The sequence below is a fragment of the Oncorhynchus masou genome, chromosome 11, assembly GCF_036934945.1.
Source record: "Oncorhynchus masou masou isolate Uvic2021 chromosome 11, UVic_Omas_1.1, whole genome shotgun sequence".
NCBI classification, from domain to species: Eukaryota; Metazoa; Chordata; class Actinopteri; order Salmoniformes; family Salmonidae; genus Oncorhynchus; species Oncorhynchus masou.
In genome coordinates, this window is record NC_088222.1 from 55,660,494 (window position 1) to 55,685,995 (window position 25,502).

General features: G+C 41.7%; 1 protein-coding gene across 2 annotated transcripts in view; it reads right to left on the minus strand.

The window, feature by feature from the left end:
- LOC135548857 (kin of IRRE-like protein 3) overlaps positions 1 to 24,742 on the minus strand; it is a 280,617-nt gene extending 255,875 nt beyond the window's left edge. For both annotated transcript variants that reach the window (XM_064978889.1, XM_064978888.1), the window contains exon 1: positions 24,603 to 24,742. In XM_064978889.1, coding sequence (XP_064834961.1) covers positions 24,603 to 24,651 — 49 coding nt within the window. In that variant the 5' untranslated portion in view covers positions 24,652 to 24,742. The remainder of the gene's footprint in view (positions 1 to 24,602) is intronic.
- Between the last annotated feature and the right edge of the window lie 760 nt (positions 24,743 to 25,502).

Here is a 25,502-nt window from a genome sequence, read left to right on the forward strand (position 1 = left end):
GTTCGGGTCCGTTCGGAACGGGTCACTATATGTAAAAAAAGGTTTTTAGGGATATCGTGTCCGGATGATAAAGCCCCACGTCCATTTCAAAAAGGTCCAACTTTGGGACCTGTGAAGGCCTCTACAGTTGAAGTCGGAAGTTTACATACACTTAGGTTGGAGTCATTAAAACTTGTTTTTCAACCACTCCACAAACTATTAACAAACTATAGTTTCGGCAAGTTGGTTAGGAGAACTACTTTCTGCATGACACAAGTCATTTTCCCAAAAATTGCTTACAGACAGATTATTTCACTTATAATTCACTTTTTCACAATTCCAGTGGGTCAGAAGTTTACATACACTAAGTTGACTGTGCCTTTAAACAGCTTTGGAAATTCCAGAAAATGATGTCATAGCTTTAGATTTGAGTCAATTGGAGGTGTACCTGTGGATATATTCCAAGGCCTACCTTCAAACTCAGTGCCTCTTTGCTTGACATCATTGGAAAATAAAAAAAATATATTAAAAAAAATTGATGCTGGAGGGAACAGGTACAAAAGTATCTATATCCACAGTAAACGAGTCCTATATCGACATAACCTGAAAGGCCACTCAGCAAGGAAGAAGCCACTGCTCCAAAACTGCCATATAAAAGCCAGACTACGATTTGCAACTGCACATGGGGACAAAGTTTGTATGTTTTGGAGTAATGTCCTCTGGTCTGATGAAACAAAAATAGAATTGTTTGGCCATAAAGACCATTGTATGTTTGGAGGAAAAAGGGGGAGGCTTGCAAGCCGAAGAACACCATCCCAACCATGAAGCACGGGGGTGGCAGCATCATGTTGTGGGGGTGCTTTGCTGCAGGAGGGACTGGTGCACTTCACAAAATAGATGGCATCATGAGGGATGAAAATTTTGTGGATATTTTGAAGCAACTTCTCAAGACATCAGTCAGGAAGTTAAAGCTTGGTTGCAAATGGGTCTTCCAAATAGACAATGACCACAAGCACACTTCCAAAGTTGTGGCAAAATGGCTTAAGGACAACAAAGTCAAGGTATTGGAGTGGCCATCACAAAGCCTTGACCTCAATCCCATAGAAAATCTGTAGGAAGAACTGAAAGAGTGTGCAAGCAAGGAGGCCTACAAACCTGAACCAGCTCTGTCAGGAGGAATGGGACAACACTTATTGTGGGAAGCTTGTGGATGTCAGGGTTTACCAGAATTGGACCCAGAAGCAGACCAGGACAAGGAGTGTAGGAAGAAGGTGAGTATTTATTTACAAGTGAATGTGAATGGGTAGATATATCCAGGTGGCGTAGCGGGTAGCGGTGGTGAGTTGATGGGAGTAAATAGGTGGATCCAATGGGGTAGCTGAATTCTCCGACGACCAGGTGGGAATGGGGTAAATGATCCGGGTGAGTAACTGAAGACAGAACAAACGGAGGTAAGTTTAAGGCAAGCAATACGTAAAGAACAACAAAACAAATTCTATCCAACTTGAGGCTGATACTATGGCACGACATACTGTTCATGGCTAACGATCCGGCAGGGAATGGATGTCAGGTCCGGGCTTATGAAGAGGAGAGATGATGATCAACTGGCTACATTGCCCGGCAACCAGACAGGGTGCGTTCCAGGACGACGGAAAAAACACTCCAGGACAGAACACAGGCAAAAAACAGACTCAGGAAACGGGATTCGTGACAGTGGAAACCTACCCGAAACGTTTGACCCAAGTTAAACACTATATAGGCAATGCTACCAAATAGTAATTGAGTGTATGTAAACTTCTGACCCACAGGGAATGTGATGAAAGAAATAGAAGCTGAAATAAATAATTATCTCTCCTATTATTCTGACATTTCACATTCTTAAAATAAGGTGATGATCCTACCTGACCTAAGACAGGGGATTTTTGCTAGGATTAAATGTCAGGAATTTAAATGTATTTGGCTAAGGTGTATGTAATCTTCCGACATTAACTGTACATTGAGGACTGAGGATGAAACTTCTGGGCATTTCTTTCAGAGGTCAGAATGTAGTCTTAGTTGTCTAGGACTATGGCTGCATCCCAATATTTCTCCTGAAATGGGCACTCTTTCACTACTTCTTGTTAATCTAAAATAATTGGATTGATGGAGGCATGGGCCAGAGGGAGTGTACATGCTATTTTTATATAACAGCCATTTCCGCTTCAATAAGTGAGTTCTGATCTTCCCATCCCGCATCCGGGAGCATAATCATCTTCTCAAACAAATTAGCATAACGCAGCGGACAGAAATCTTCCTACAAAATCTTCCTATTCATGAAAATCACAAATGAAATATATTGAGACACAGCTTAGCCTTTTGTTAATCACACCGTCATCTCAGATTTTCAAAATATGCTTTACAGCCAACGCTAGACAAGCATTTGTGTAAGTTTATCATGCTATGCTAGGCTCTGCTGGCAGCAGGCAACATTTTCACGAAAATAAGAAAAGCAATCAAATTAAATAATTTACCTTTGAAGAACTTCAGTTTTTAACATATCTATTCGATATTATATCCGTCGAGACAATTGGTTTCTCATAAGAAGCGATTGGAAAAATGGCTACCTCAGTATTTTATGCAACATTTTCTGTGGGAGACTTCATGTGACCACTTGCTAAATGTGGTCCCTTACGGCTATTCTTCGACAGAAATGCGTAAAAAGACGTCAATGCTGTAGACACCTTGGGGAATACGTAGAAAACGTAAGCTCATTCGTAGCTAATTCACAGCCATATAGAGTCATTGGCATGAGGCGGTTTCAAAAAATGTGGTACTTCCTGATTGGATTTTTATCTGGGTTTCGCCTGTAACATCAGTTCTGTTGCACTCACAGACAATATCTTTGAAGTTTTGGAAACGTCAGAGTGTTGTCTATCCAAAGCTGTCAATTATATGCATAGTCAAGCATCTTTTCGTGACAAAATATCTTGTTTAAAACGGGAACGTTTTTTATCCAAAAATTAAAATACTGCCCCCTAGTCGTAAGAAAGGGTCCACTATGGGGGAATGGGGAGATAATTTGGACAGGCTGCATGACGCTGAAAATAATAGAACATTCATAGCCTCCAGTCATTTGCTCAACAAACTTCACCTGGAATGTTTTTCCAGCAGTCTTGAAGGAGTTCCCACATATGCTGGGCACATGTTGGCTGCTTTTCCATCACTCCGCGGTCCAACTCATCCCAAACCATGGTTCATGGTGGTGGCAGGGTAGCCTAGTGGTTAGGGCATTGGACTAGTAACCACAAGGTTGTGAGTTCAAACCCCCAAGCTGACAAGGTACAAATCTGTCGTTCTGCCCTTGAACAAGCAGTTAACCCACTGTTCCCAGGCTGTCATTGAAAATAAGAATTTGTTCTTAACTGACTTGCCTGGTTAAATAAAGGTAAAATTTAAAACAAAATCATGGTTTGAACCATATATGCGGAGATCATCTGTACACCTACTCTGCATCTCATAAAGACACGGCGGTTGGAACCAAAAATCTCAAATTTGGACTCATCAGACCAAAGAACAGATTTCCACTGGTACAATGTCCATTGCTGGTGTTTCTTGGCCCAAGCAAGTCTCTTCTTATTATTGGTGTCCTTTAGTAGTGGTTTCTTTGCAGCAATTCAAATTGCTTCAAGCAATCACCTCTGAACAATTGATGTTGAGATGCGTCTGTTACTTGAACTCTGAATCATTTCTTTGGGCTGCAGTTTCTGAGGCTGCTAACTCTAATGAACTCATCCTCTACAGCAGAGGTAACTCTGGGTCTTCCTTTCCCGTGGCGGTCCTCATGAGAGCCAGGTTCATGATAGTGGTTGATAGCACTTGAAGAAACTTTCAAAGTTCTTGAAATGTTTCTGATTTACTGACCTTCATATCTTAAAGTAATGATGGGCTGTGATTTCTCTTTGCTTATTTGAGCTTTTCTTGACAGAATATGGACTTGGTTTTTTACCAAATATGGCTATCTGGCTATCTTCTGTATACCCCTACCTTGTCACAACACAACTGAGTGGCTCAAACACATTAAGAAGGACATTTATTCCACAAATTAACTTTTAACAAGGCACACCTGTTAATGGAAATGCCTTCCAGGTGAATTCCTCATTAAGCTAGTTGAGAGAATGTCAAGAGTTTGCAAAGCTGTCATCAAGGCAAATGGTGGCTACTTTGAAGAATCTATAATGTATTATACATTTTCATTTGTTTAATACATTTTTGGTTTCTACATGATTCCATATGTGTTATTTCATAGTTTTGATGTAGTTGTTTGATCTACTTGTCTACAATGTAGAACATAATAAAAATAAACAAAAACTCTGGAATGAGTAGGTGTGTCCAAACTTTTGACTGGTACTGTACTTGGCAGATGGTTCCAATGGATTGGGAAGACAAACTTACCTGTCATACAAAATCAATCACCAACGCATTGTCTTCCCCATTCAATAGTTAAATGACTTCAGTGCGACCATGATAATTACCATATCATCAGCGAGTGTGTTCGTGCACACTGTTTCTTGCCCTCATGTATTTGATTCACGTTTTTAACATGAAAAGTTTCCATTCTGCAATGTTCTCTTTGAAAACCTGTTTTTTGAGAACAGATGGATCAAAGAAAGGAAAATAGCAAGTGTATTGTAATTGGGCAGAAACTCAGTGCTTCAGTTTGTCACCTGTGACTAATAAGAGTCAAGCCTAAAGGATGGCCAAGCATGGCTAATTCCCTGGATCAACAGACATGACACCAGAGCTAGGGCCTTGAATACAATAATTAGTCCTTCAAGTTACAAAGGGGAAATAACTAGGTTATGTCAGTTTGAAGAAATCATTAATATGTTAATGACTCTTGGTTGAAATGGTATGCTTGTTGGATAGTCAGTATGAAGCAACAAAGTAACTATTACAAAATAACAAAGGAATCCGGTGTCCATATTAGGACAGCATCAGTGTCAGCAGAAGTTGCCTCAGTATAGCTGTTTATGAAGTTTATTTTTATTCTGTAGGTACGGACTGTATAGAGTGCTAAATGGATACCTTGTCAGTCTCCAATGACACCCGACACGAGCCATCTTTCTAAATAACCGAGGCAGTGCAGTGAGGAGCTGCTGGAGCCTGTCTAGGGAAGTGAGCTAACTGTTGGATTGTTAGCCATTGATTCATATTCATATGGTGGAGCGAAGACAGAAGAAAGGCATCAAGAAAGGAAAAGTGAGACATATTCTCTTAGTCTCGCAGGAAATTACTAGTGCTTAATTGGTCAATTGGGAGGTATCAGAACAAAATGTGAGCATGGGAGGGGGTGTTCTGGGGAGTTCTAAGGTACCTGAACGCATGAGACAAATCTACATTATAATAAAGCATTGCATGCATATCATCGCATTTGCATCGTGGCATAGAGCAGTAGAGTAGAGGCACTTACAGAAGTTTCACACATGTCGAACATTTATAGTAGCCTAGAGTCCAGAAAATAATTGGCCTTTTAAAAGCCTCTTAAGGATCGGATCATTTTTTTTTCATTTTCGCCTAAAATGATGAACCAAAATCTTACTGCTTGTAGCTCAGAACCTGAGGCAAGGATATGCATATTCTTGATAACACTTGAAAGGAAACACTTTGAAGTTTGTGGAAATGTGAAATGAATTGTAGGAGAATACATCACATTAGATCTGGTAAAAGATAATACTAACCAAAAAAACATGCGTTTTATTATTTTTAATTTTTATCATCTTTGAAATGCAAGAGACAGGCCATAATATAATATTGCACTTTAGGGTCAATTTAGATTTTGGCCACTAGATGGCATCAGTGTGTGTGCAAAGTTCAGATTGATACAGTGAAGCATTGCAATACTGGACAATATTTTGTATCAAGTCTGCTCAAATGTGCCGAATTGGTCAATTGATACATTTTCAAGTACATAACTATAGATAACACACAAAAATGATGTGGTAATACAAAATGTAAGTTTACACACTCCTATGATTGTCATACATGATGGATCATTAGCTTATACACTAACTTTCACACATCTAGATGGCCGGCGGGGTGGGTGTGGAGCCAGAGACAGCAGGGGTTCAAACTGTAGAACCCAGTTCCTACATTTGAATATAAAAATTGATTTTATCGAACAAAACTATGCTACATTTTATCTCTGGGACCCTCTGGATGACAAATCAGAGCAAGATTACTGAAAGCACATTATTTACCTTGAATGAATCGAACCAGTTGCCGCAATATATTTTTTGTTACGTCATTCTGGCAACAATGGTTGACACTAAAGTAACCCCACAAGCTATGCTTGAAGAAGAACCACTGTAGGTGTGTGGAGACTTATCGTAGGCTACCATATGAGGAGGAAATTATAGTCATAAAAATGCTTTCCATTTTCACTGACTCAACCAAAATGATATGCAGTTCACTTGCTGATGATGGCCAATGCGCTCATGCCAAAAGTCTCTCTCTCCCTCTCTCCTTTGTAAAACAATATTTTGAAGTTCAAATATTTTGGTTTTCTGTTTTCAGCAGGAGCCATTTGCTTTCCAACATGTTTTCCCTCGATTGTATTTGAAATATTGTGAAAGGCCTGCATGCTGTTTTTTCACTGACAGATTTGCCACGCGTTCCCAACTGTAGGCTATTCCTTGTTATTGGGCTACAATTCAGAGATAGAAGCTATTGATCCTCTGTGGCTAAATTACAGGCCTTCTCACGGTAGGCTATTCTGAATGATTTCATTAATTTCTGAACAGACAGCGGATATTCTATAACCTTGGCAAATGTATTTCAATTTATCAGGGGTGCTGCAATTCCTTCAGTACCCTGTGATTCTATTGGGAAATAAATCATGAAGTGCAACACTGGAGAGATGAGAGTTGCTGGCTCATGTCTATCAGAGCAGAGAGGGAGAAAGACAATAGGCAGTGAATACTGGTGTATTTCTCACAGCCACAGCCATACGTTGTTATCAAACATAGGTTACAATGTTGAGCAAACCATAAACCGGGCTGGCCCAACCCAACTGTTAGAATATTAGGCCCATGCTGAAAATCTACTTTTTCTCAGTTTTTTTGTGGGGGCCTGAGAATTTACATAGAATCATCCTCAAATGAACTTTGATAGCTTTTATTATTAAAAAAAAAATTATTAGAAATCCCTCATGAAAATAATTTTTCATGCCAGGAGAGATCCGGCCAAATAGGTTCCGGAACAAAACAGTCCAAAACGGAAAGGTGCCGGATCCTGTTCCGGCAGGTTCTGGATCAAATTAAACACTGGAGATAACATTCCATCAGATTCTCTTTCAGTCTGACGTTCATAACTGTTCCTCCTCCACTTCCCACACTGATAAGCTCACTACTCATCAGGCACGAGCAACACAAAACAATCACTTTCCTAATTGGCAACAACACCTAGGTCAGGGAGAGCATCCGCCCCAAATGGAGTAATTAACAAATGCGTTATCCATTTTTTTGTGATGAAATGGTTAACAGATACATTATCAATTTGATCAGATCTAATTTAGCACACACTGTGTTGCTCTTGATCCAATGAAACTTGACTCTTCCGTCTTCATTTGTACTTGGTGTGGAATACATGATCAATGGGGAATATGTGTCCTTCTCATGAAACAATATCACCAGCCGCAACACCTTATTGAACATCCCGTGAGATCAAATTGACATTATATCTGTTAACTAATTAACCACAAGAAATGGAGAGTGCATTTGTTCATTTGTTCATTTGGGGCAGATGCTCTCCTTGACTAAGGTGTTGTTGCCAATTAAGGTAGTAAATGTTTTGTGGTGCTGGTGCCTGATGATTAGAGAGCTTATCAGTGCGAGATGTGGAGGAGGAACAGTTATGAAGGTCAGACAAAGCAAATCTTATGTAATGATATCTCCCAATAATTTTCCGCGAGACTACGGAGACTATGTCTCAGTTTTCCTTCCCTTGATGCCTTTCTTCTGTTTCGCCCGCATAAAATTAAAAGCCTTGTGGTGTTAAGCCTCGGAAAACAGAGGAAACTTCCCGCTAGCCATGATTGGCTGGGGTAATGGATGGGCTGGACATGCTGAGAGACGAGTTCAGATTGGTCTGCCATGTAGCACACTTCTGTCTATAACATGAGCTGCTCAGTATATGTAGATAATACTTTCTAACTTAGCTTTTTTGAAAGATACACCGAATATCTGAAAAAGTGTTGCTCTCCACTTTCTGGAGGACAAATTTTTGAAATCAGTGGAATGCACGGTGGAAGCAGAGTATGATAGCTAAGGAGATGGAAAAAATTCTGCCGTTTGATTGCAAATATGCGGAGAGAGTTGAAAAAAGAGCAAACAGAAGGCGGTTGTATAAAACACCTATCTCCGGATTACATCTTCAAACTAAGGGCAACCATGGCATCAGTGATAGAGAGGGAGAAGTGTTCATCCATGTATATGGCAGGGTCTAAGAGGGTCTAGATAGCTACATTTTTTTTATAAGTTGCGATTATACTTAATTGTTGAGCCAGCTAGCTACATGTCTAAACAAAAGACTCCACTACGCAAGTAACCATTCCCCTGAACAATTTACACTTTCTGTATCCTGTGAGACAAATAAACTTTGAATTAATTTGATATAGTGTGTGTTTACCAGAGACGGTAATGTGAAGAACACGACCTTCACCAAAATCAAATTGGGACATAATGATAGGCCAACGAGACAGTGTCAAAGTTCAAAAATTCTCCGGTACGTTGTCACACTCACAACCATAAGCTATTATCTGTAATTAGCTTAATTAACTTGTAACTAATAATTTTGTTGTAATTTTTTTCAAATTAGCTAGCAAATGTAATTTTTCACATTTTGTTAAGTTACAGCTTAAACAAAAAAATCCTCATCAATCTACACACAATAACACATAAAGACAAAGCAAAAACAGGTTTTTAGATTTTTTTTGCAAATGTACTAAAAAAAACTAAAAAACAATACCTTATTTATGTATGACATTCACTCATATGACCCTCACTCAAAATAGAGCTCAGGTGCATCCTGTTTCCATTGACGATCTTTGAGATGTTTGTAGAACTTGATTAGAGTCCAGCTGTGGTGAATTCAATTGATTGGACATTATTTGGAAAGGCACACACCTCTCTACATAAGGTCCCAAAGTTGTTGATGCAAGTCAGAGCAAAAACCAAGCCATGAGGACGAAGTAATTGTCCGTAGAGCTCAGAGACAAGAACCCTGTTGAGGCACAGATCTGGGGAAGGGTACCAAAAATGTCTGCATAATTGTAGGACCCCAAGAACACAGTGGCCTCCATCATTCTTAAATGGAAGAAGTTTGGAACCACCAAGACTCTTTCTAGAGCTGGCAGCTCGGCCAAACTAGACAATCGGGGGAGAAGGGCCTTGGTCAGTGAGGTGACCAAGAACCTAATGGTCACACTGACAGAGCTCCAGAGTTCCTCTGTGGAGAAGGTAGAACTTTCCAGAAGGACAACTATCTCTGCAACACTCCACCAATCAGGCCTTTCTGGTAGAGTGGCCAGACGGAAGCCTTTCCTCAGTAAAAGGCACATGACTGCCCACTTGGAGGTTGTCAAGAGACGCCTAAAGGACTCTCAGACCATGAGAAACAAGATTATCTGGTCTGATGAAAACAAGATTGAACTATTTGGCCTAAATGCCAAGCGTCAAGTCTGGAGGAAACCTGGCACCATCCTTACGTTGAAGCATGGTGGTGGCTGTGGGGGTGTTTTTCAGAGGCAGGGACTGGAAGACTAGTCAGGATACAGGGAAAGATGAATGGAGCAAAGTCCAGAAAGATCCTTGATGAAAACCTGCTCCAGAGCGCTCAGGACATCAGACTGGGGCAAAGGTTCACCTTCCAACAGAATATGAGCCTAAGCACACAGCCAAGACAACGCAGGAGTGGCTTCGGGACAAGTCTCTGAATGTCCTTGAGTGGCCAAGCCAGAGTCCCGACTTGAACCTGATCGAATATCTCTGGAGAGACCTGAAAATAGCTGTGCAGCGACACACCAGCGACACTCCCCATCCAAACTGGCAGAGCTTGAGAGGATCTGTAGAGAAGAATGGGAGAAACTCCCCAAATGCAGGTGTACCAAGTTTGCAGCATCATGCCCAAGCAGACTTGAGGCTGTAATCACTGCCAAATGTGCTTCACCAAAGTCCTGAGTAAAGGGTCTGAATACTTATGTAAATGTGATAATTTTGTTTTTTTTTATCTCAAATACATTTGCAAAATGTCAAAACACTATCATTATGGGGTATTGTGTGTAGATTGATGAGGATTCTTTTATTTTATACATTTTAGAATAAGCATGTAATATACATTTTTGGAGGGAAAAGTCAAGGGGTCTGAGTACTTCACAAATGTACTGTATATGGCCATTATTTGAACTGGCTAGCCAGCTAACTTAACATTAGCTAGCTAACAAGCTAGAAACTTACCAGAACATTTTTCAGAAAGTTGTTTTTAGTTGCCTGGTTTGCTAGATAGACATATACTAAATTCATTTTAAAGGGATGGGTTTATTGGTGGTAAAATAGCCCCAGTTATGTTATTTTGGACCACAAGGCTGTTGATGTCATGCACCATGTAGTTCTTGTGTTTATTCTTTTTCATAATGACAACAACAGGTTAGATGTTGGATGACAATAGAAGGTTCATGATGTCACTGTGACATGTCGATAGAAGTAGTATAAACCAGCCTTTAGTCTTGAAATCTTTGTTTTTTTAGTACATAGCCTCACATTTGAATCCTTAAAGAGATGGGTGAGGTAAAAGCTTAAGAGGGTGTGAACGAATGGGTGTAGACAAAGAATACGTACCAAAACATTCAAGGGCCATTTTGTCAAAAGTGAGGTTCCAAGTTTATCAACTTTCTAAGCAAAATTACTTTCCCATTGTTCCTAAACTGTAGTGTATGATAAAACATTTTCTAGCTCTGAGTCTCAACTTTTATCCAACGTAAAAAAAGCACTATTTTAAATTTTGCTACCGAATCGAGCCGGTCGGTCACATATGAATGATTTATTCAAACTGACAGACTTATACATAACCTAGTTATAACCCCTTTATAACTTGAAGGACTTATTGTTGTATTCGTGTTCCTAGCTCTGGTGTCATGTCTGTTGATCCAGGGAATTAGCCATGCTTTGCCATCCTTTAGGCTTGACTCTTATTGGTCACAGGTGACAAAATGAAGAATTGTTTCGGCCCAATTACAATAGGCTTGCTATTCTCCTCTCTTTGATCCACCATCTGTAAAAAAAAAAAATACGGAATGGTTTTCAAAGAGAATATTTCAGAAAGCAACCTTTTCATGTTGAAAAAGTGAATCAAATAGAGCATTGGAATATGCACACGAACACACTCGCTGACTAAATAGTAATTATCATGGTTGCTCTAAAGTCATATAACTATTGAATGGGGAAGACAATGCTTTGATGACTGATCTTGTATGGCAGAGGAGTTTGTCTTTTCCATCCATTGGAACAACCTGCCCAGTATGTCAATGTCAGTATTTCTATTAATTAGTAACGATGACAAAAAATAACCCAAACTCAACTGTTGAAACCATATGCTCCTTTATATATCACGGAATTGACACAAAACATTGAATTTCTTGTTATTATTTTCAGCGCCACACGGCCTGTGTCCAAATTATCTTAGCATCCTCCCAAAGTGTGCACTTGTTCACTTCCCTCACTTATTGAAAAGGAAATGACTGGTTAAAAAAACAGGGTGTAAACTCCCACTAGTCCATGCCTTCACCAATCCAATGCTTTGAATTCATTTGAAGTAGTGAGCCCATTTCAGGAGAAATGCTGGGACGCAGCCATAGACCTGTTCCAAAATGGACCTGGGGCTATACTATCCGGACCTGATATTCATAAATTATACATTTTTTATATAGTGATCCGATCCGAGGACAATTAGACCAGTTCAGTATAGACCTGGGAGAAGCAGGGAAAAGTCCATTTTTAAACTACTTTATTAACCGGATTTGATACAGCCTGAGTGAGAGGAGGTAGTGAGAGGTAAACTCTGTAGCAGGGGCCATGCTGTGTGTGTACACTACTGTGAGTGTGAGCAAGTGACACGGGAACAGGAGGAAGGGAGGGAGAGACGAGAGATTGAAATCAACAAAGCCGATTCGCACTATAGTAGACTAATAGCTGCCATAGCTAGGTTCTTTATCATACAATATTATTACGAAGTACTGGTCTTGACTGCATTAAATCGAGAGATGCTGGCTAGCTAGCTAGCTAGGCTAATTGATGCTGTATGCTCTTTCTATCTCTTTCCTTCAACTTCTAATTCCATCATCTTCGTTCAATCTTCCATGGATAATATATCTCCTCACTTTATCTCACACGGAGGCTCTATGACTTTAACCTATTGACGCTTTGATGTTTTATGATTGGCCAACAACAACAATAATTGATACATGCTTCACTCTCGTGAAAAGAAAAGAGCAGCAGCATAAATGATACAATCTCTCTCTCTATTGCAGCAGTCCTTCTGGCCAAGTCCAGTTAAAATCACACAGACCCGTGACAATCATATCAGATCCGATCCAGACCTGTGATATTTTTGGAATTCTGGATCCGGACCCACTTTGATCCCGGATCGGGTCTCGGGTATTCAGGTACTGGTAAATCCGTAAAGACCTCTACCTCAATGTAGTCCCTAGCAGGGACAGACCTAATCGATACTCCAGACAAGTGGATGGCGATGGAACTTGTGTGATTTGCAGTTGCTGTCTCTCCCACGGTAACCGACTGAACCGGTCACTCGGCCCCCACAGTCCAAAACTCTTTCTTATTTCAGAATGAAGTTAGGTCATGTCTGTTGACTCCGCTCCAGCGCTGAGGCTCCCAATGAACAGCCAATCAGGAAAGGATCTAGCTGAATTGCTTTCTGACCGGCACTTCCCCTGACACTGGTCTACACTTATTAACCACGATACAATGACCTTTGGTATTCAATTTGAAAGGCAGAGCATACTATGGCATTCGAAACTCTTGTTATAAAATGTAAAGTTACCATTCTGAAAATACTCCATTCTTTGACTGTGCGGAGAATTGTTTACACTTCATTTCGCTGACAAGCTTAAGTCATCAGTAGAAATGGACTGCCAGTTTGGGCAAATGCCATGTCCAGTTGGCCATGTCTAAATCCTTTTTTTGTGTACATAATAATAATAATTTGGTTAATAATTGGTATCTTTGTGTAGTGTGTTAAAAATGTCTGGGCCAATTTCTGGTTCCAGTCTGTCCACAGTTTAGATGGTCTATATGCATCGGTCCTGGTTCAAATATTTAACAAATGAGTGCATCGGTCCGTGGGACCCCAAACTGATCCAAATTTAGCTTGCAAAAGTCAGAAAAGGTATTCACATGTTAATTATGAATCACGGTTTCACAAGCATTTTTGCTCAAATTACTTTCGCTCTACTTTACGAAAACACCTCTAATCTTTTGTGGCAACTGCATCCTCGCCTTCAGTGTCTAACTAAGCATGTATATGACAATGGAAGTCAACAATATCCGTTGCTAAAAACAGCTGGTCAAACTAGAAACATTTGGGAGGATTTGACAACAGAGCACCACTTGAGTCATGACTGCAACATTGAAGGACCTGGGAAAATCAAGTTCATCCCATCACTCACCACGTTAGTTCATCAGATGTCTCTGCAAATACAAAATGAATGCTAGCTAGCTAAGTTTTTCCTCGTTCAACCTGCCTTTACAATGTATCCAAATTTGGTTTGTGTGGTTCTTGGTTTAGCTTTCTGTAACTTTGTAACAAGTACGGTCTGCATGTGCAGTACTTCATATTGAGTCATGATTAGGTGTCCCATATATCTGTCCCAGAGACATCCAAATGTCCCATATATCTGGTTTTAATGCCCATTCTAGAATGCCAATCAGAAATGAGTTTTCAACAGGGATGTGGTATAAAATTGTGATGAATAATCTCTCTCTCTCCATTAGGCCTTTTAGTGCACAGCAGTCAGCCACTTCTATTTCAAAACCAGCACAGTACTTCTCAGCCAGCCAGAACCCCCTCCTCCCCACTTCCTCCACTTTCTTCTATGCCCTCCCTCCCAGACTACCCGGTTCTGCTGCTTTGGGCTGGGACCATTAGGCGGTGCCCAGAAAGAGTTCCCAATCTGGCTGAGATGGCCAGGATACTAGTGCATGGGCGGGAGAGTACTGTCACATGTTCAAAGTTGCCTCGAAGGGGAATGCATTGACCAGCAGCATAGTGAGTGAGCGAGAAATATGAAGTAGCGATGTAAATTATATAAGGAGACATGAAGCAGTATGCCTACAAATGACACAATATACAGTATGAAATATATCTGCTGCATATCTCGGTTAATACACTGAGGGGAGTGAATGAGATGTCTAGAACAGCTGTGGGGAAGTGGCAAACGTACAGGATTTCGATACGGTGAAGTCCTCTTGAAAATGTAGGCTTATGCATATATTACACAGAACAAAAATACACACGCAACATGTAAAGTGTTGGTCCCACGTTTCTAGAGATGAAATAAAAGATCCCTGAAATTTTCAAGCTAATTTCTCTCAAATGTTGTGTACAAATGTGTTTACATCCTTGTTAGTGAGCATTTATCCTTTGCCAAGATAATCCATCCACCTGACAGATGTGGCATAGCGAAAAGCTGATTAAATAGCATGATCATTACACTTAAACCTGTTATGGCAAGGCGTTCCCCAAGGGGAACTCCACCCCCTCCCATTCAGCTAAAAAGGTGACGCAGGGAATTCAAAAATATTCTTTAGAAATATTTAACTTTCACACATTAACAAGTCCAATACCTCAAATGAAAGATAAACTTGTTCTTGCTCATCTACCCATCATGTCAGATTTTTTAAATGTTTTACAGCGAAAACACAACATATATTTATGTTAGACCACCACCAAATCAGAGGAAAAACGCAGCCATTTTTTCCAGCCAAAGATAAAATCACAAAAGCAGGATTAGAGATAAAATACATCACTAACCTTTTGAAAATCTTCATCAGATGACAGTCATATGACATGTTACACAGTACATTTATGTTTTGTTCTATAATACGCATTTTTATATCCACAAATCTCGGTTTACATTGACGCCATGTTCAGCAATTCATCCAAAGTGAAAATACTGCCCCCTATCCTCAACAAGCTTTGCCAAGATAATCCATCCACCTGACAGACGTGGCATAGCGAAAGGCTGATTAAATAGCATGATCATTACACAGGTGCACCTTGTTCAAGGGACAATAAAAGGCTATTCTAAAATGTGCCCTTTTGTCACAAAATACAATACCACAAATATTGAGGAATCATGTAATTGGCATTTCTCTACCATAAGCCACCTCCAATGTTGTTTTAGAGAAATTGTCTGTATGTCCAACTGGCCTCAAAACTGCAGACGACCACGTGTAACCCAGCCAGCCCAGGACCACCACATTGTGCTTCTTCACCTGCAGGGTCATCTAAGACCAGCCACCCAGACAGCTGATGAAAATGGGTCTGCACAAACTATCTCAGCTCATCTGTGTGCTCGTCGTCCTCACCAGGGTCTTGACCTGACTGCAGTTCAGCGTCATAACTGACTTGAGAGGGCAAATGCTCATCTTCGATGGCCACTGGCACGCTGGAAAAAATGTGCTCTGCATGGATGAATCCCGTTTTCAACTGTACCGGGCAGATTGTAGACAGCGTGTATGGTATCTTGTGGGCAAGCGATATGCTGATTTCAACATTGTGAACAGGTAGTGGTTGGGTTATTGTATGGGCAGGCATAAGCTTCAGACAACAAACACAATTGCATTTTACCAATTGCAATTTGAATGCAGAGATATTGTGACGAGAACCTGGGGCCTATTGCAGTGCCATTCCTCCTCCACCACCACCTTATGTTTTAGCATGATAACGCACAGCGCAATGTCAAAAGGATGGTGGCTTCTTTAAATAGTACCTGCAAAACACCAGTCTCAAAGTCAAACAGTGAAGAGGCGACACTGGGATGATGGCCTTCTAGACAGAGTTCCTCTGTCTGTGTTTTTTGCCAATCTTAATCTTTTATTTTTATTGGCCAGTCTGAGATATGTTTTTTTCTACTCAACTCTGCCTAGAAGGCCAGCAACCCGAAGTCGCCGCTTCACTGTTGACTTTGAGACTGGTGTTTTGCTAGGTACTATTTATTGAAGCTGCGATTTGAGGACCGATGATTTGCGGCGTCGAATTCTCAAACTAGACACTCTAATGTACTTGTCCTCTTTCTCAGTTGTGCACCGGGGCCTACCACTCATCTTTCTATTCTGGTTAGAGCCAGTTTGCGCTGTTCTGTGAAGGGAGAAGTACACAGCGTTGTACGAAATCTTCAGTTTCTTGGCAATTTCTTGCCAATGGATTAGGCTTCATTTTTCAGAACAAGAATAGACTGATGAGTTACAGAAGAAATTCCTTTGTTTCTGGCCATTTTGAGCCTGTAATCGAAACCAAAAATGCTGATGCTCCAGTCTGATGCTCCAGTCAACTAGTCTTAAAGAAGGCCAGTTTTGTTGCTTCTTTAATCAGAACAACCGTTTCCAGCTGTGCTAACAGTTGCAAAAATGTTTTCTAATGATTAATTAATTTCTTTTCAAATGTTAAACTTGGATTAGCTAACACAATGTGCCGTTGGAACACAGCAGTGATGGTTGCTGATAATGGGCCTCTGTACGCCTATGTAGATATTCCATAAAAAAAACCAACAGTCATTTACACATGAACAATCTGATCAATTTGATGGTTTTTTATTAACAAAAATTTGCTTTTCTTTCAAAAACAAGGACATTTCTAAGTGACCCCAAACTTTTGAACAGTAGTGTAGTTTTGACAAATATCCACTAGGGATGCTGTTCATTCATTTCTTGCAGCACAAGCAAAAACACCATTACAATTTGGAAACTCATTGTTATATTTCGTATTTCGCGATTTTATAATCGCGATTAGATTTTTAAAAGCCCAATGTAGCCGTTTTTATATCAATAATTTCTGGGTAACAATTAATTATCTTACTGTAATAGCATTTTAGCAATAAAAAGATTTCTCAATATAGAATTTTGCTAGGACTGCCTGGGAGTGGTCTAAGTGGGGAGGGGTAAACTAAACTACCTGTTATTTGCAGAGAAGTTTGGAACTCTTTTTGTTATTGATCTATTAACCAATTTACCGGATGGTGAAAGCCCAAGCTCCCACCCATGCAAACCTGCTGATTAGGTTGTATTTTCATCTAGAAACCATCAGGAAATAACATTAATCATATATTTTCACACTTTCATAGTGTTAGTTCCATCAGCTGATGTACAATATGATATAAAGCACAAGAAAAACAGAATTGACAGCACTGGGCCTTTAAATGTGGCTTTTGGGGATAGATAGAGTGGTTAGAAGTGGACCTCGTGGCAATGAAAGAACATAACAGAGCTATAGGCTTCTCTGGAAGCCTGTGTATCATCTTAATCTCTGTGAAAAGGTATCAGTCTGCTGCCTACTCTTATCCAGTATGAACACTTGACTGCTCCCCTTCTCCTCGGACTGACAAAGTGCTCTGCGTCTGAAATGGGAAAATAAAGAGGAGAGCTGTCTGGCCCTAGCTGCCATCGTCTCACTCTTAGATCCTGTTCACTTTCGGTTGAGCCGTCTCACCTGTCCCTCTAAACCATCCGCAACCAAGCATCATTTAAAAAGACAGACAGCCTACCCGTCCCTTAAAATCCCCTTGCTCATCCGCCCAGCAGCCACGCTCTGCTCCGACATATTGAGTGTACACTCCCTTGCTCCCTCTGGGAGCCATCTGATCTGACATTAGGCCTTCTATAAGGTAAGACATTCTGCTTCAAAAGCTTTGCTGTTTATAAATTCTACTCACCACGAGTGTCGGTGAGCTGATGGTGGGGTGTTTAGCTCCTGGGCGGAAGCCAAGCAACAGTGGCAAAGGGATGAGTCCGGTGCGGCTGGGAGATTTGTGACGGATGTCATCTGTGAATGAAAGCCACGACTGTAGCGGATTTGCCAAGCAAGCATGTCAAGATGAACTCCCTTGCTCAATGTTAATTCACCCAGCCCATTATGAGTGCATCCCTTTATCCATGAAACATAACTCAATCTTCCGTTTTTTGCATCCAATGGATTTGGGAAGCATTCAGCCCATTGACCTTTTCAAGGTTATGAAATGAATTGGATATAAAGCTCACTTTGACCGAGCTCAACCAAAAACATAGCCAACGGGTATCAAACTATACCGTGCTTTACAGTATACTCATATTAACCCATCCCATTAAATGACTTGTGTGTACCATCTACAAAAGTCACTGCTGGCACCAATCAATCTTGAAAGTTGGCAGAGATCTGCCACAGTGTTTCTGAAGCCTTTGACTTTCCAGAATCAGTCGAAAAAACTTTGGGAACAAACTTTTCCTCTGAAAGGGTCATTATCAGAGGCCTTCTATTAGAAAGGCTTTTTGCTGAACACAGTCTTCAAGCTTCAGCTGAGGTTCAAGTGACGGAGTTCAAAGAAACATGCCGTGAACAATTATTATAAGCTTACATGGTGATTGCTTGTGCTCCCCATCAAAAACATTGCATCAAAACCCAACCACCACCACCCCAGCCATCCCCAAGCCCCCAGTTTACCATGCAAAATAACGAGGCTGGGGTAATTGAGCACGGCTCAGATGGGTTTCTGGTGCCTCACAGGCGTTAGATCACAGACAAACACCAAGCACTAATGATAAGAAAAGCTCCTCCGCTGAGACTCTTCAGGATAGGGAGACTGGTCACTTCACTATCCAGTTAGCTATCAAGTTAGCTAGCCGGCCATTAACGATCCAACAATAGAGCCCAAAGGGAGGCTAGCTAACCTAGCGATGCTATAGTTGCCATATTCATGGAAGTGCCGCCCCAATGCCTTTCTGAGGGATGCATAGTAATAGCAGGGAGACACACATCATTATCTGAAGGTGAGCAGCTTCCCTAGGTCTCTCCAAGCCCCCCCCCCATCCCTCCCCTTGCCAGAGTCCATGTGTACCGGTTAAAAGGCTAATTAACTTTTATATTGCAAAAAAGCTCATGGTTGTGGAACCTGATTCCCCCCATTCATACAATTGCATGTGTTGAGAGGGTCTCAGAGGGTCTCTCCACCTGCACAAGGCTGCAAAGGAAAGAGTGTGTGTGAGAGACGAGGAGAAATACAGAGAAAGAGAGAGTGAAATATAGAGTCAAGTCTGTCCAGGTGGAATAGGGGCAGTGCCAGAAAATTCTGTCAGAAACTGCCTCCCTTATCAGATCATCTGCTCAATTCTTCAAAGGTCCTCCTGTCCCGCAACACAAAATACATCTTCCATTCTGCAGGGCCTGTGCAGGACATAACAGCTCTGTCAATATCTACGCTGGCTTGTTTACTCCAGCATTTTTCAAATGCTGCCCGGAAAATGCAATGTAACAACATTGTGCAGCGCAGATATAGATCTGCGGTGACAGGTCCATGATTAATAGCAGCAATAGTATAGGAAAAATGATGTTGATGTTTCCGCAAACTACTTCGGCAACACTTTGGCAGAGGAGGAATGAGTGATGAAATCATTGTGCGAGACAACATCAAACTCGTGGCGTACCTGCTCGGCATGCAGTCATGTGTACGCTGAGGTACAATGCACATCCAAAGCAATCCTGCCACCTCTATGCACCTCTCTGAGCAGGTTGTTGGCAGCTCCTACAGCCCTCTGGGAATGCAACAGCACTTTTGCTTGATTTAAAATAAAAGGTAGAGATCAACTAATGGTAAAATATGTAACTGTAACGATAGGAGAATAATTCAGAGAGAAGATAAACACCAAGTTGTTAACATAACCTTTCTTTCCATAACCGGCATTTTTGTCTGATGGATATCCACCAATTGATCAGCTGATGCTAGATATAGATTCCCTATTGATCGTTGGAGTGATTAGTGGCAATTATGGGTTCTATCTTCTCTCTTGAGACCTGGAGTTGATGAGTCAGTTACGGTGAGACGATTATGTGCATGCTTCCCGAATGGCACCCTATCCCCTATATAGTGCACTACTTTTGACCAGAGCAATGGGCCCTTGTCAAAAGAAGTGCACTCTAAAGGGAATAGGGTGGCATTTGGAACTCACCATGTGTTGGCCAGCTCAGGAGTGGGGCTTTCTGTTAATTGTTTCCTGTGCATTAGGCATCAGGTTGAAGTGGATTTATCCATCAGCAAACAGAGGGAAATGCACTTGGAGCAGTGTGGAACCCACTGCACAGTGCTAAACTACACTTCCATGACCTTATTTTAATTTGCTGTTTCCTTATTTTTGCTCTGGTCCGTCACTGTGTTCCCATTTATGCATGTGATAAGGAACAGTATATAATAGAGAGAGATGGGATGCACAGGTGTGTGTCAGGATGCTATGGGGTCAATTCAATTTCAGTGCAACCGATTCAGGGAGCGAATTTAAATTCTCAATTCAAAAATTAAGGTACAGTCGTTTTATATTGATATTGAATAGGCACCAAATTCTGGTTTGTACACGTTTGTGACTGATCTAGTCAGGTCAGCATGTTATCTCTTTGTCTCTTTCTATGCGTTGGTGCCACAGATTAAAAGTAATGTGAGAGTGCTGTCCAAGGTGCTGAAAGGCTTCTGTCTAATGTACAGGTGTTGTCCAAGGTGCTGAAAGGTGGACTTATTTACTCAGCATTATACAGTGCAAAATCTGAACAAAATAGTGCCTCTATCTGGCTGTGCATCTCTCTATGCATTCCTGCCATAGATTGAGGGTGATGTCAAAGGTTCTGCAAGCACATATTGCCTGTGTAACAAGTCACAAACTGAATATGCAAATCAGTAACAACAAAAATAACTACAGAGCATACTGACAGGCAGCTTTGAATAGCATGACAATGTTTTGAAATATACATATTCCACACGGCACATTTCTGAAGCGCCGCGTACATCATTAACTGTCGTGCTGTCAATTCTGAAGGGAGTAAAGGGCTGTGGAGCAGTATCTTGCCAGTTGCCACTACATCTCAAAGCAGTGCATTTTCTTTCATACATTCACTCAAGTATCTGAATAGCGAGGCCACTGCAATCACTGCAGTGTCCATAGGTTAACACAGACTGCCATTGGGTATAGTGGCAAGCAAGTCTTTAACCAGAAAGATCAAGCCGAGTTCACCACAACGTATCGGGGGCTGTCCTTTAAGACGGATGAGGCATAAAAAAGTGCAATCACGCTCCATTGGGAATGTCAATAGGACTTTCCTGTGCAAAAGATGAAGTGAAACTGTGATCAAAGGTGGTTTAGTATGAAAGTACTGTACAGTATGTAGAAACTGCTTCTCCAATGGAAAACCCCAATCACGCTTGCAGGCATGGTTATGTTGGCTAGCAGAAACACGTCATCGGGTCATCTAACAGTCATCTTGTGCCAAACTGTGCATGTGCTGACCTTCAAATCAATGGCACTCCTTCGATATAGTTATTATTGATGAAAATGAAAACGTGTCAGTTTGTCACTTTCACGAGGTAGGAGTAATAACATGTTCAGCTACTTAAGAAATTGGACGAATCTAGGTTGTGTCTTTATATTTCGAGAAAAATTAACAACTATTGGAATAATTCTTCACTTCTCTCATTGACTTCTCAAACCCCAGTCTGGTCTGCTTTGCAAGCTTTCCAGGAAGTCTCGCAATGTTGGGCCACTGGGTTTAGAAATTGTGCTCATGCCCCTAGGAAACTCATCCAAAGCCAAAGACTGTAGCTAGAAGTGTGAGTGGGTGTTGTCTCATAGTACGCTCACCTGTGCCAGAGCTAGACTCGGAGGTAATCTCCTGGAATCCCCAGGGGCTAAACCACCAGTCTATTTTTAAGATAATGATTTTAGCTCTCTGATGGTCAACTTTGCAATACGACAGGTGAACGTCTTTCCACGTGGCTTCCTTACCTAAACCATTTAAGTGTCTCTGGTTCATTCTAAGACAAAGGTATCGTGATTACTTTCCACTTGACAGTGTGCCATGGACAACAGTCCATTTGCTGCTAGTTCGTAGTATAGTGAGAAAGTTCCTGAATGCAGCACGCTCCAGACATGGCATTGCCATTTCATTGCTCTTTTAGAGTTAAGTTCAAAGGCTTCACCACCCCTCCCCATTGGGAGTACAGGGGGACTGTGATCTCAGCGTGATAATCCTTGAGTGGCGAGTTGAGTTTGGAGAACATAGGCGGGGATGGAGTGGGGTAGAGACGTGCTGCTCAGTGCTCATCACTGCTCCCACCATAATGTTACTGCCAGGAGCTCTAAGAATGAACGATTTATGTGAAGATGAATACGGAGAGGTGAAGGAGTGTAGAATGGCTGTTTAATCAACACACTTTAACCTTTAATCAAGAGTCAGTTGTGTTCATTGGATGCTTTTAATCGATGTGAGAGGTCCTTTGAAACATTCTGTAGTACTCTGATACTGATGGCAGCCTTGTCCCCCCCACCCCCCTCCTCCTCATCCTCTGTTTTCGATAACCACTCTGATTCTGCTGACAACAAAGGATGCAAACTACAGCGCTTGATCAGTGTATCACAAGAGAGAAGCGACATCAAGGAAGAGCACTTGATCCCCCCCAGACGATGGAGAACAAAATATATATGGCTGTCGGCGGCAAGCACTGAGGATTGGCTTGGGCTCACCTGCGAACTGATTAGGAGACTTAGAATGGTAAAGCAGGATCCAGCAGTGACTGCCAGATGAATTAGCAGTATATACAGCATGTTGGTTAATTATAGGGGCTTGAAGTTGTCCAAGCTCTGATAGCTTGCAGTTTGGAGAAAAAAATGTTTGTGGAGGAGAAGAGATATTTACCCATAGGTGAGCCTATTGCTTAGAGAATGAAGCAGCAATTTGGGAACCATAGAAAATGCCCCCAAACTCTCCAGCTTTCAATTCACTGAGGGGAGTAGATGGGGTAAAAAATCCTATATTAACTTCCGACGCTGGCACTCACACTCATATACTCATAAAACTAAGCAATAAAGCTGACACCCTCTTGAGGTTTGATGTACAGTCTCTGAAGAGTGCTGCTGAGAGCGCTATTGAAAGCTTTATTACTGGTGTCAAATTCAAATTAGTGGTGCGCCGCGCACTCTGTATGTCCAAAGCGAAAGGCGGAGTATTTGTACAGTCATACACGACTGGCTCCGCACACCCAACCTTAACATTAGGACCAGCAATAACATTAGGGGAATTACCATTTAGACTAGCAGAGATATATGACTGAGCAAGTGAAATAGGAGTTCAACAGTGCAACAGAGGAATTGGACAAATCTTGGAGAGTATATCAGGAAAAGGGGAGAGGAAGTCAGTTCAGGGGAGGGTGAGTGTATTGAAATGGAGAGAGTTATTGTAAAATATTCTGTTTCCAACACCCATTTGCAATCATAGGCCATAGCTTTGGAATTACTGTGAAAATTATGAGTAGGTTGAAACACATACAAACATACACACACACACCTTATCTACACACGCGCACACACACACACACACACACACACACACACACACACACACACACACACACACACACACACACACACACACACACACACACACACACACACACACACACACACACACACACAAAACACATCATTTTTGCATGCACTTGTGTGACAGCATTGCATATACGAGTGTGGAGTTCATAATTAATTTTAGAAATCTTTGAGAAACAACTAAATGACAATGTTAAAAATAAATGTCTTACTGTTTACAAAACTATCCTTGAAACTTCAAGATCTTTTTAGATAACTAATGTGACTTTTCTAAGGACAGACATTCTGGTATCTCAGAGTGCAAGGAGAAATAAATGCTTAATCGTGTTGCTTTCTGCAAGTGATTCTCTGACACAATGATGAATGATCCCAGCATGTTTAGATCAATGCAACGAGAGACAGATACAAATTCAACACCGTAAGCAGGATTTCGATTCAAGCACACCTGCTCATTCAGAGCAAGCAAAGACAAAATCCTTTCTTGCCAGACGTGAGATGCAGACATAGAAAGTCAGGGACATTTCACAGTTTCAAAGGACACAGAAGAGGATTCATATCGATTAAAAAACACTCAATCAAGTATCACTCAGAGCTACTGTAGAGAAGCTATAGCAAAGGCACATCAAACTGCAGCCAAACTTACAGTAAAGTGGTCCCTCTAAGTCACAGACGTAGTATCAATTACAGAGCTTCCACCATCCATACGGATCAGTCAGAGTCACAGAATGGAGTGAGATGGGGAGAGAGTGAGAGATAGACGGAGAGAAGGGAGAAAACACAGCTCACTTCCATTCGGATCAGTCAGAGCCACAGAATGGAGTGAGATGGGGAGAGAGTGAGAGATAGACGGAGAGAAGGGAGAAAACACAGCTCACTTCCATTCGGATCAGTCAGAGCCACAGAAGGGAAAGAGACAGAGACAGATAAAGAGAGAGAGAGAGACAGATAACACTGTTTACGTACCAAGTCCAGCCATCCAAGAGAACAGAACCAGCCAAGGGATCATCATCATTAAAGAGAAGTAGCGGGGGAAGAAGTCTGCTCCTGTGTGCCTACCGTCTGTGAGATGTTGGTGACGCCGAGACAAAGTTAGTAGCAGAGGTATAAAGAGAGTTGTGCGTCCGTCTGTGTGTGTGAGGCTGGCACTGTAGCGCTCTTCTTCAGCTGCTGCTCTCTCAGTGAGAGAGTGTGCGTCTTCTCTCCTGCTCTCTTTTTATATATCGTCTCCTATTTCCCAGAAAATCGAATCTTCAGTCTTCCCTGCTGCCGGTGGCTCAGCTTCATTCTAGCTTTACTCACAGTTTCACTCTCCCTCTGTCTCTCTCTTTCTTTCTCTCTTTCTCTTTCTGCCGTTCACACTTTCAGTGCATCAGTGTGTTGCTCTACAATTGCGTCTCCCATGCTCTCCCCTTCCTCTTTCTCTCTTTCTCACTTGCGTTCTTGCTCGCCAGTAGAGAAGGGACACAGTCAGTGGAGATGTTGCTCCTCCCTCTCTCTGTCTGCTTGCATGCCTCCCAGCCTCCCAGCCTCCCTTCCTGCCAGTCTCTCTCTGTCTGTCTGTCTGTCTGTCTGTCTGTCTGTCTGTCTGTCTGTCTGTCTCCCAGCCTCCCCTCCTGTCTGTCTGTCTGCCTCCCAGCCTCCCTTCCTGCCTGTCTGTCTGTCTGTCTGCTTGCATGCCTCCCAGCCTGCCAGCCTCCCTTTCTGTCTGTCTGTCTGCCTGCCTGCCTGCCTGCCTGCCTGCCTGCCTGCCTGCCTGCCTGCCTGTCTGCCTGCCTGTCTGCCTGTCTGTCTGTCTGTCTGTCTGTCTCAGCCCCGTCGCTGCTTTTCCTAGAGAAAAACTCTGTGGAAGAGCAGGCTAGGTAG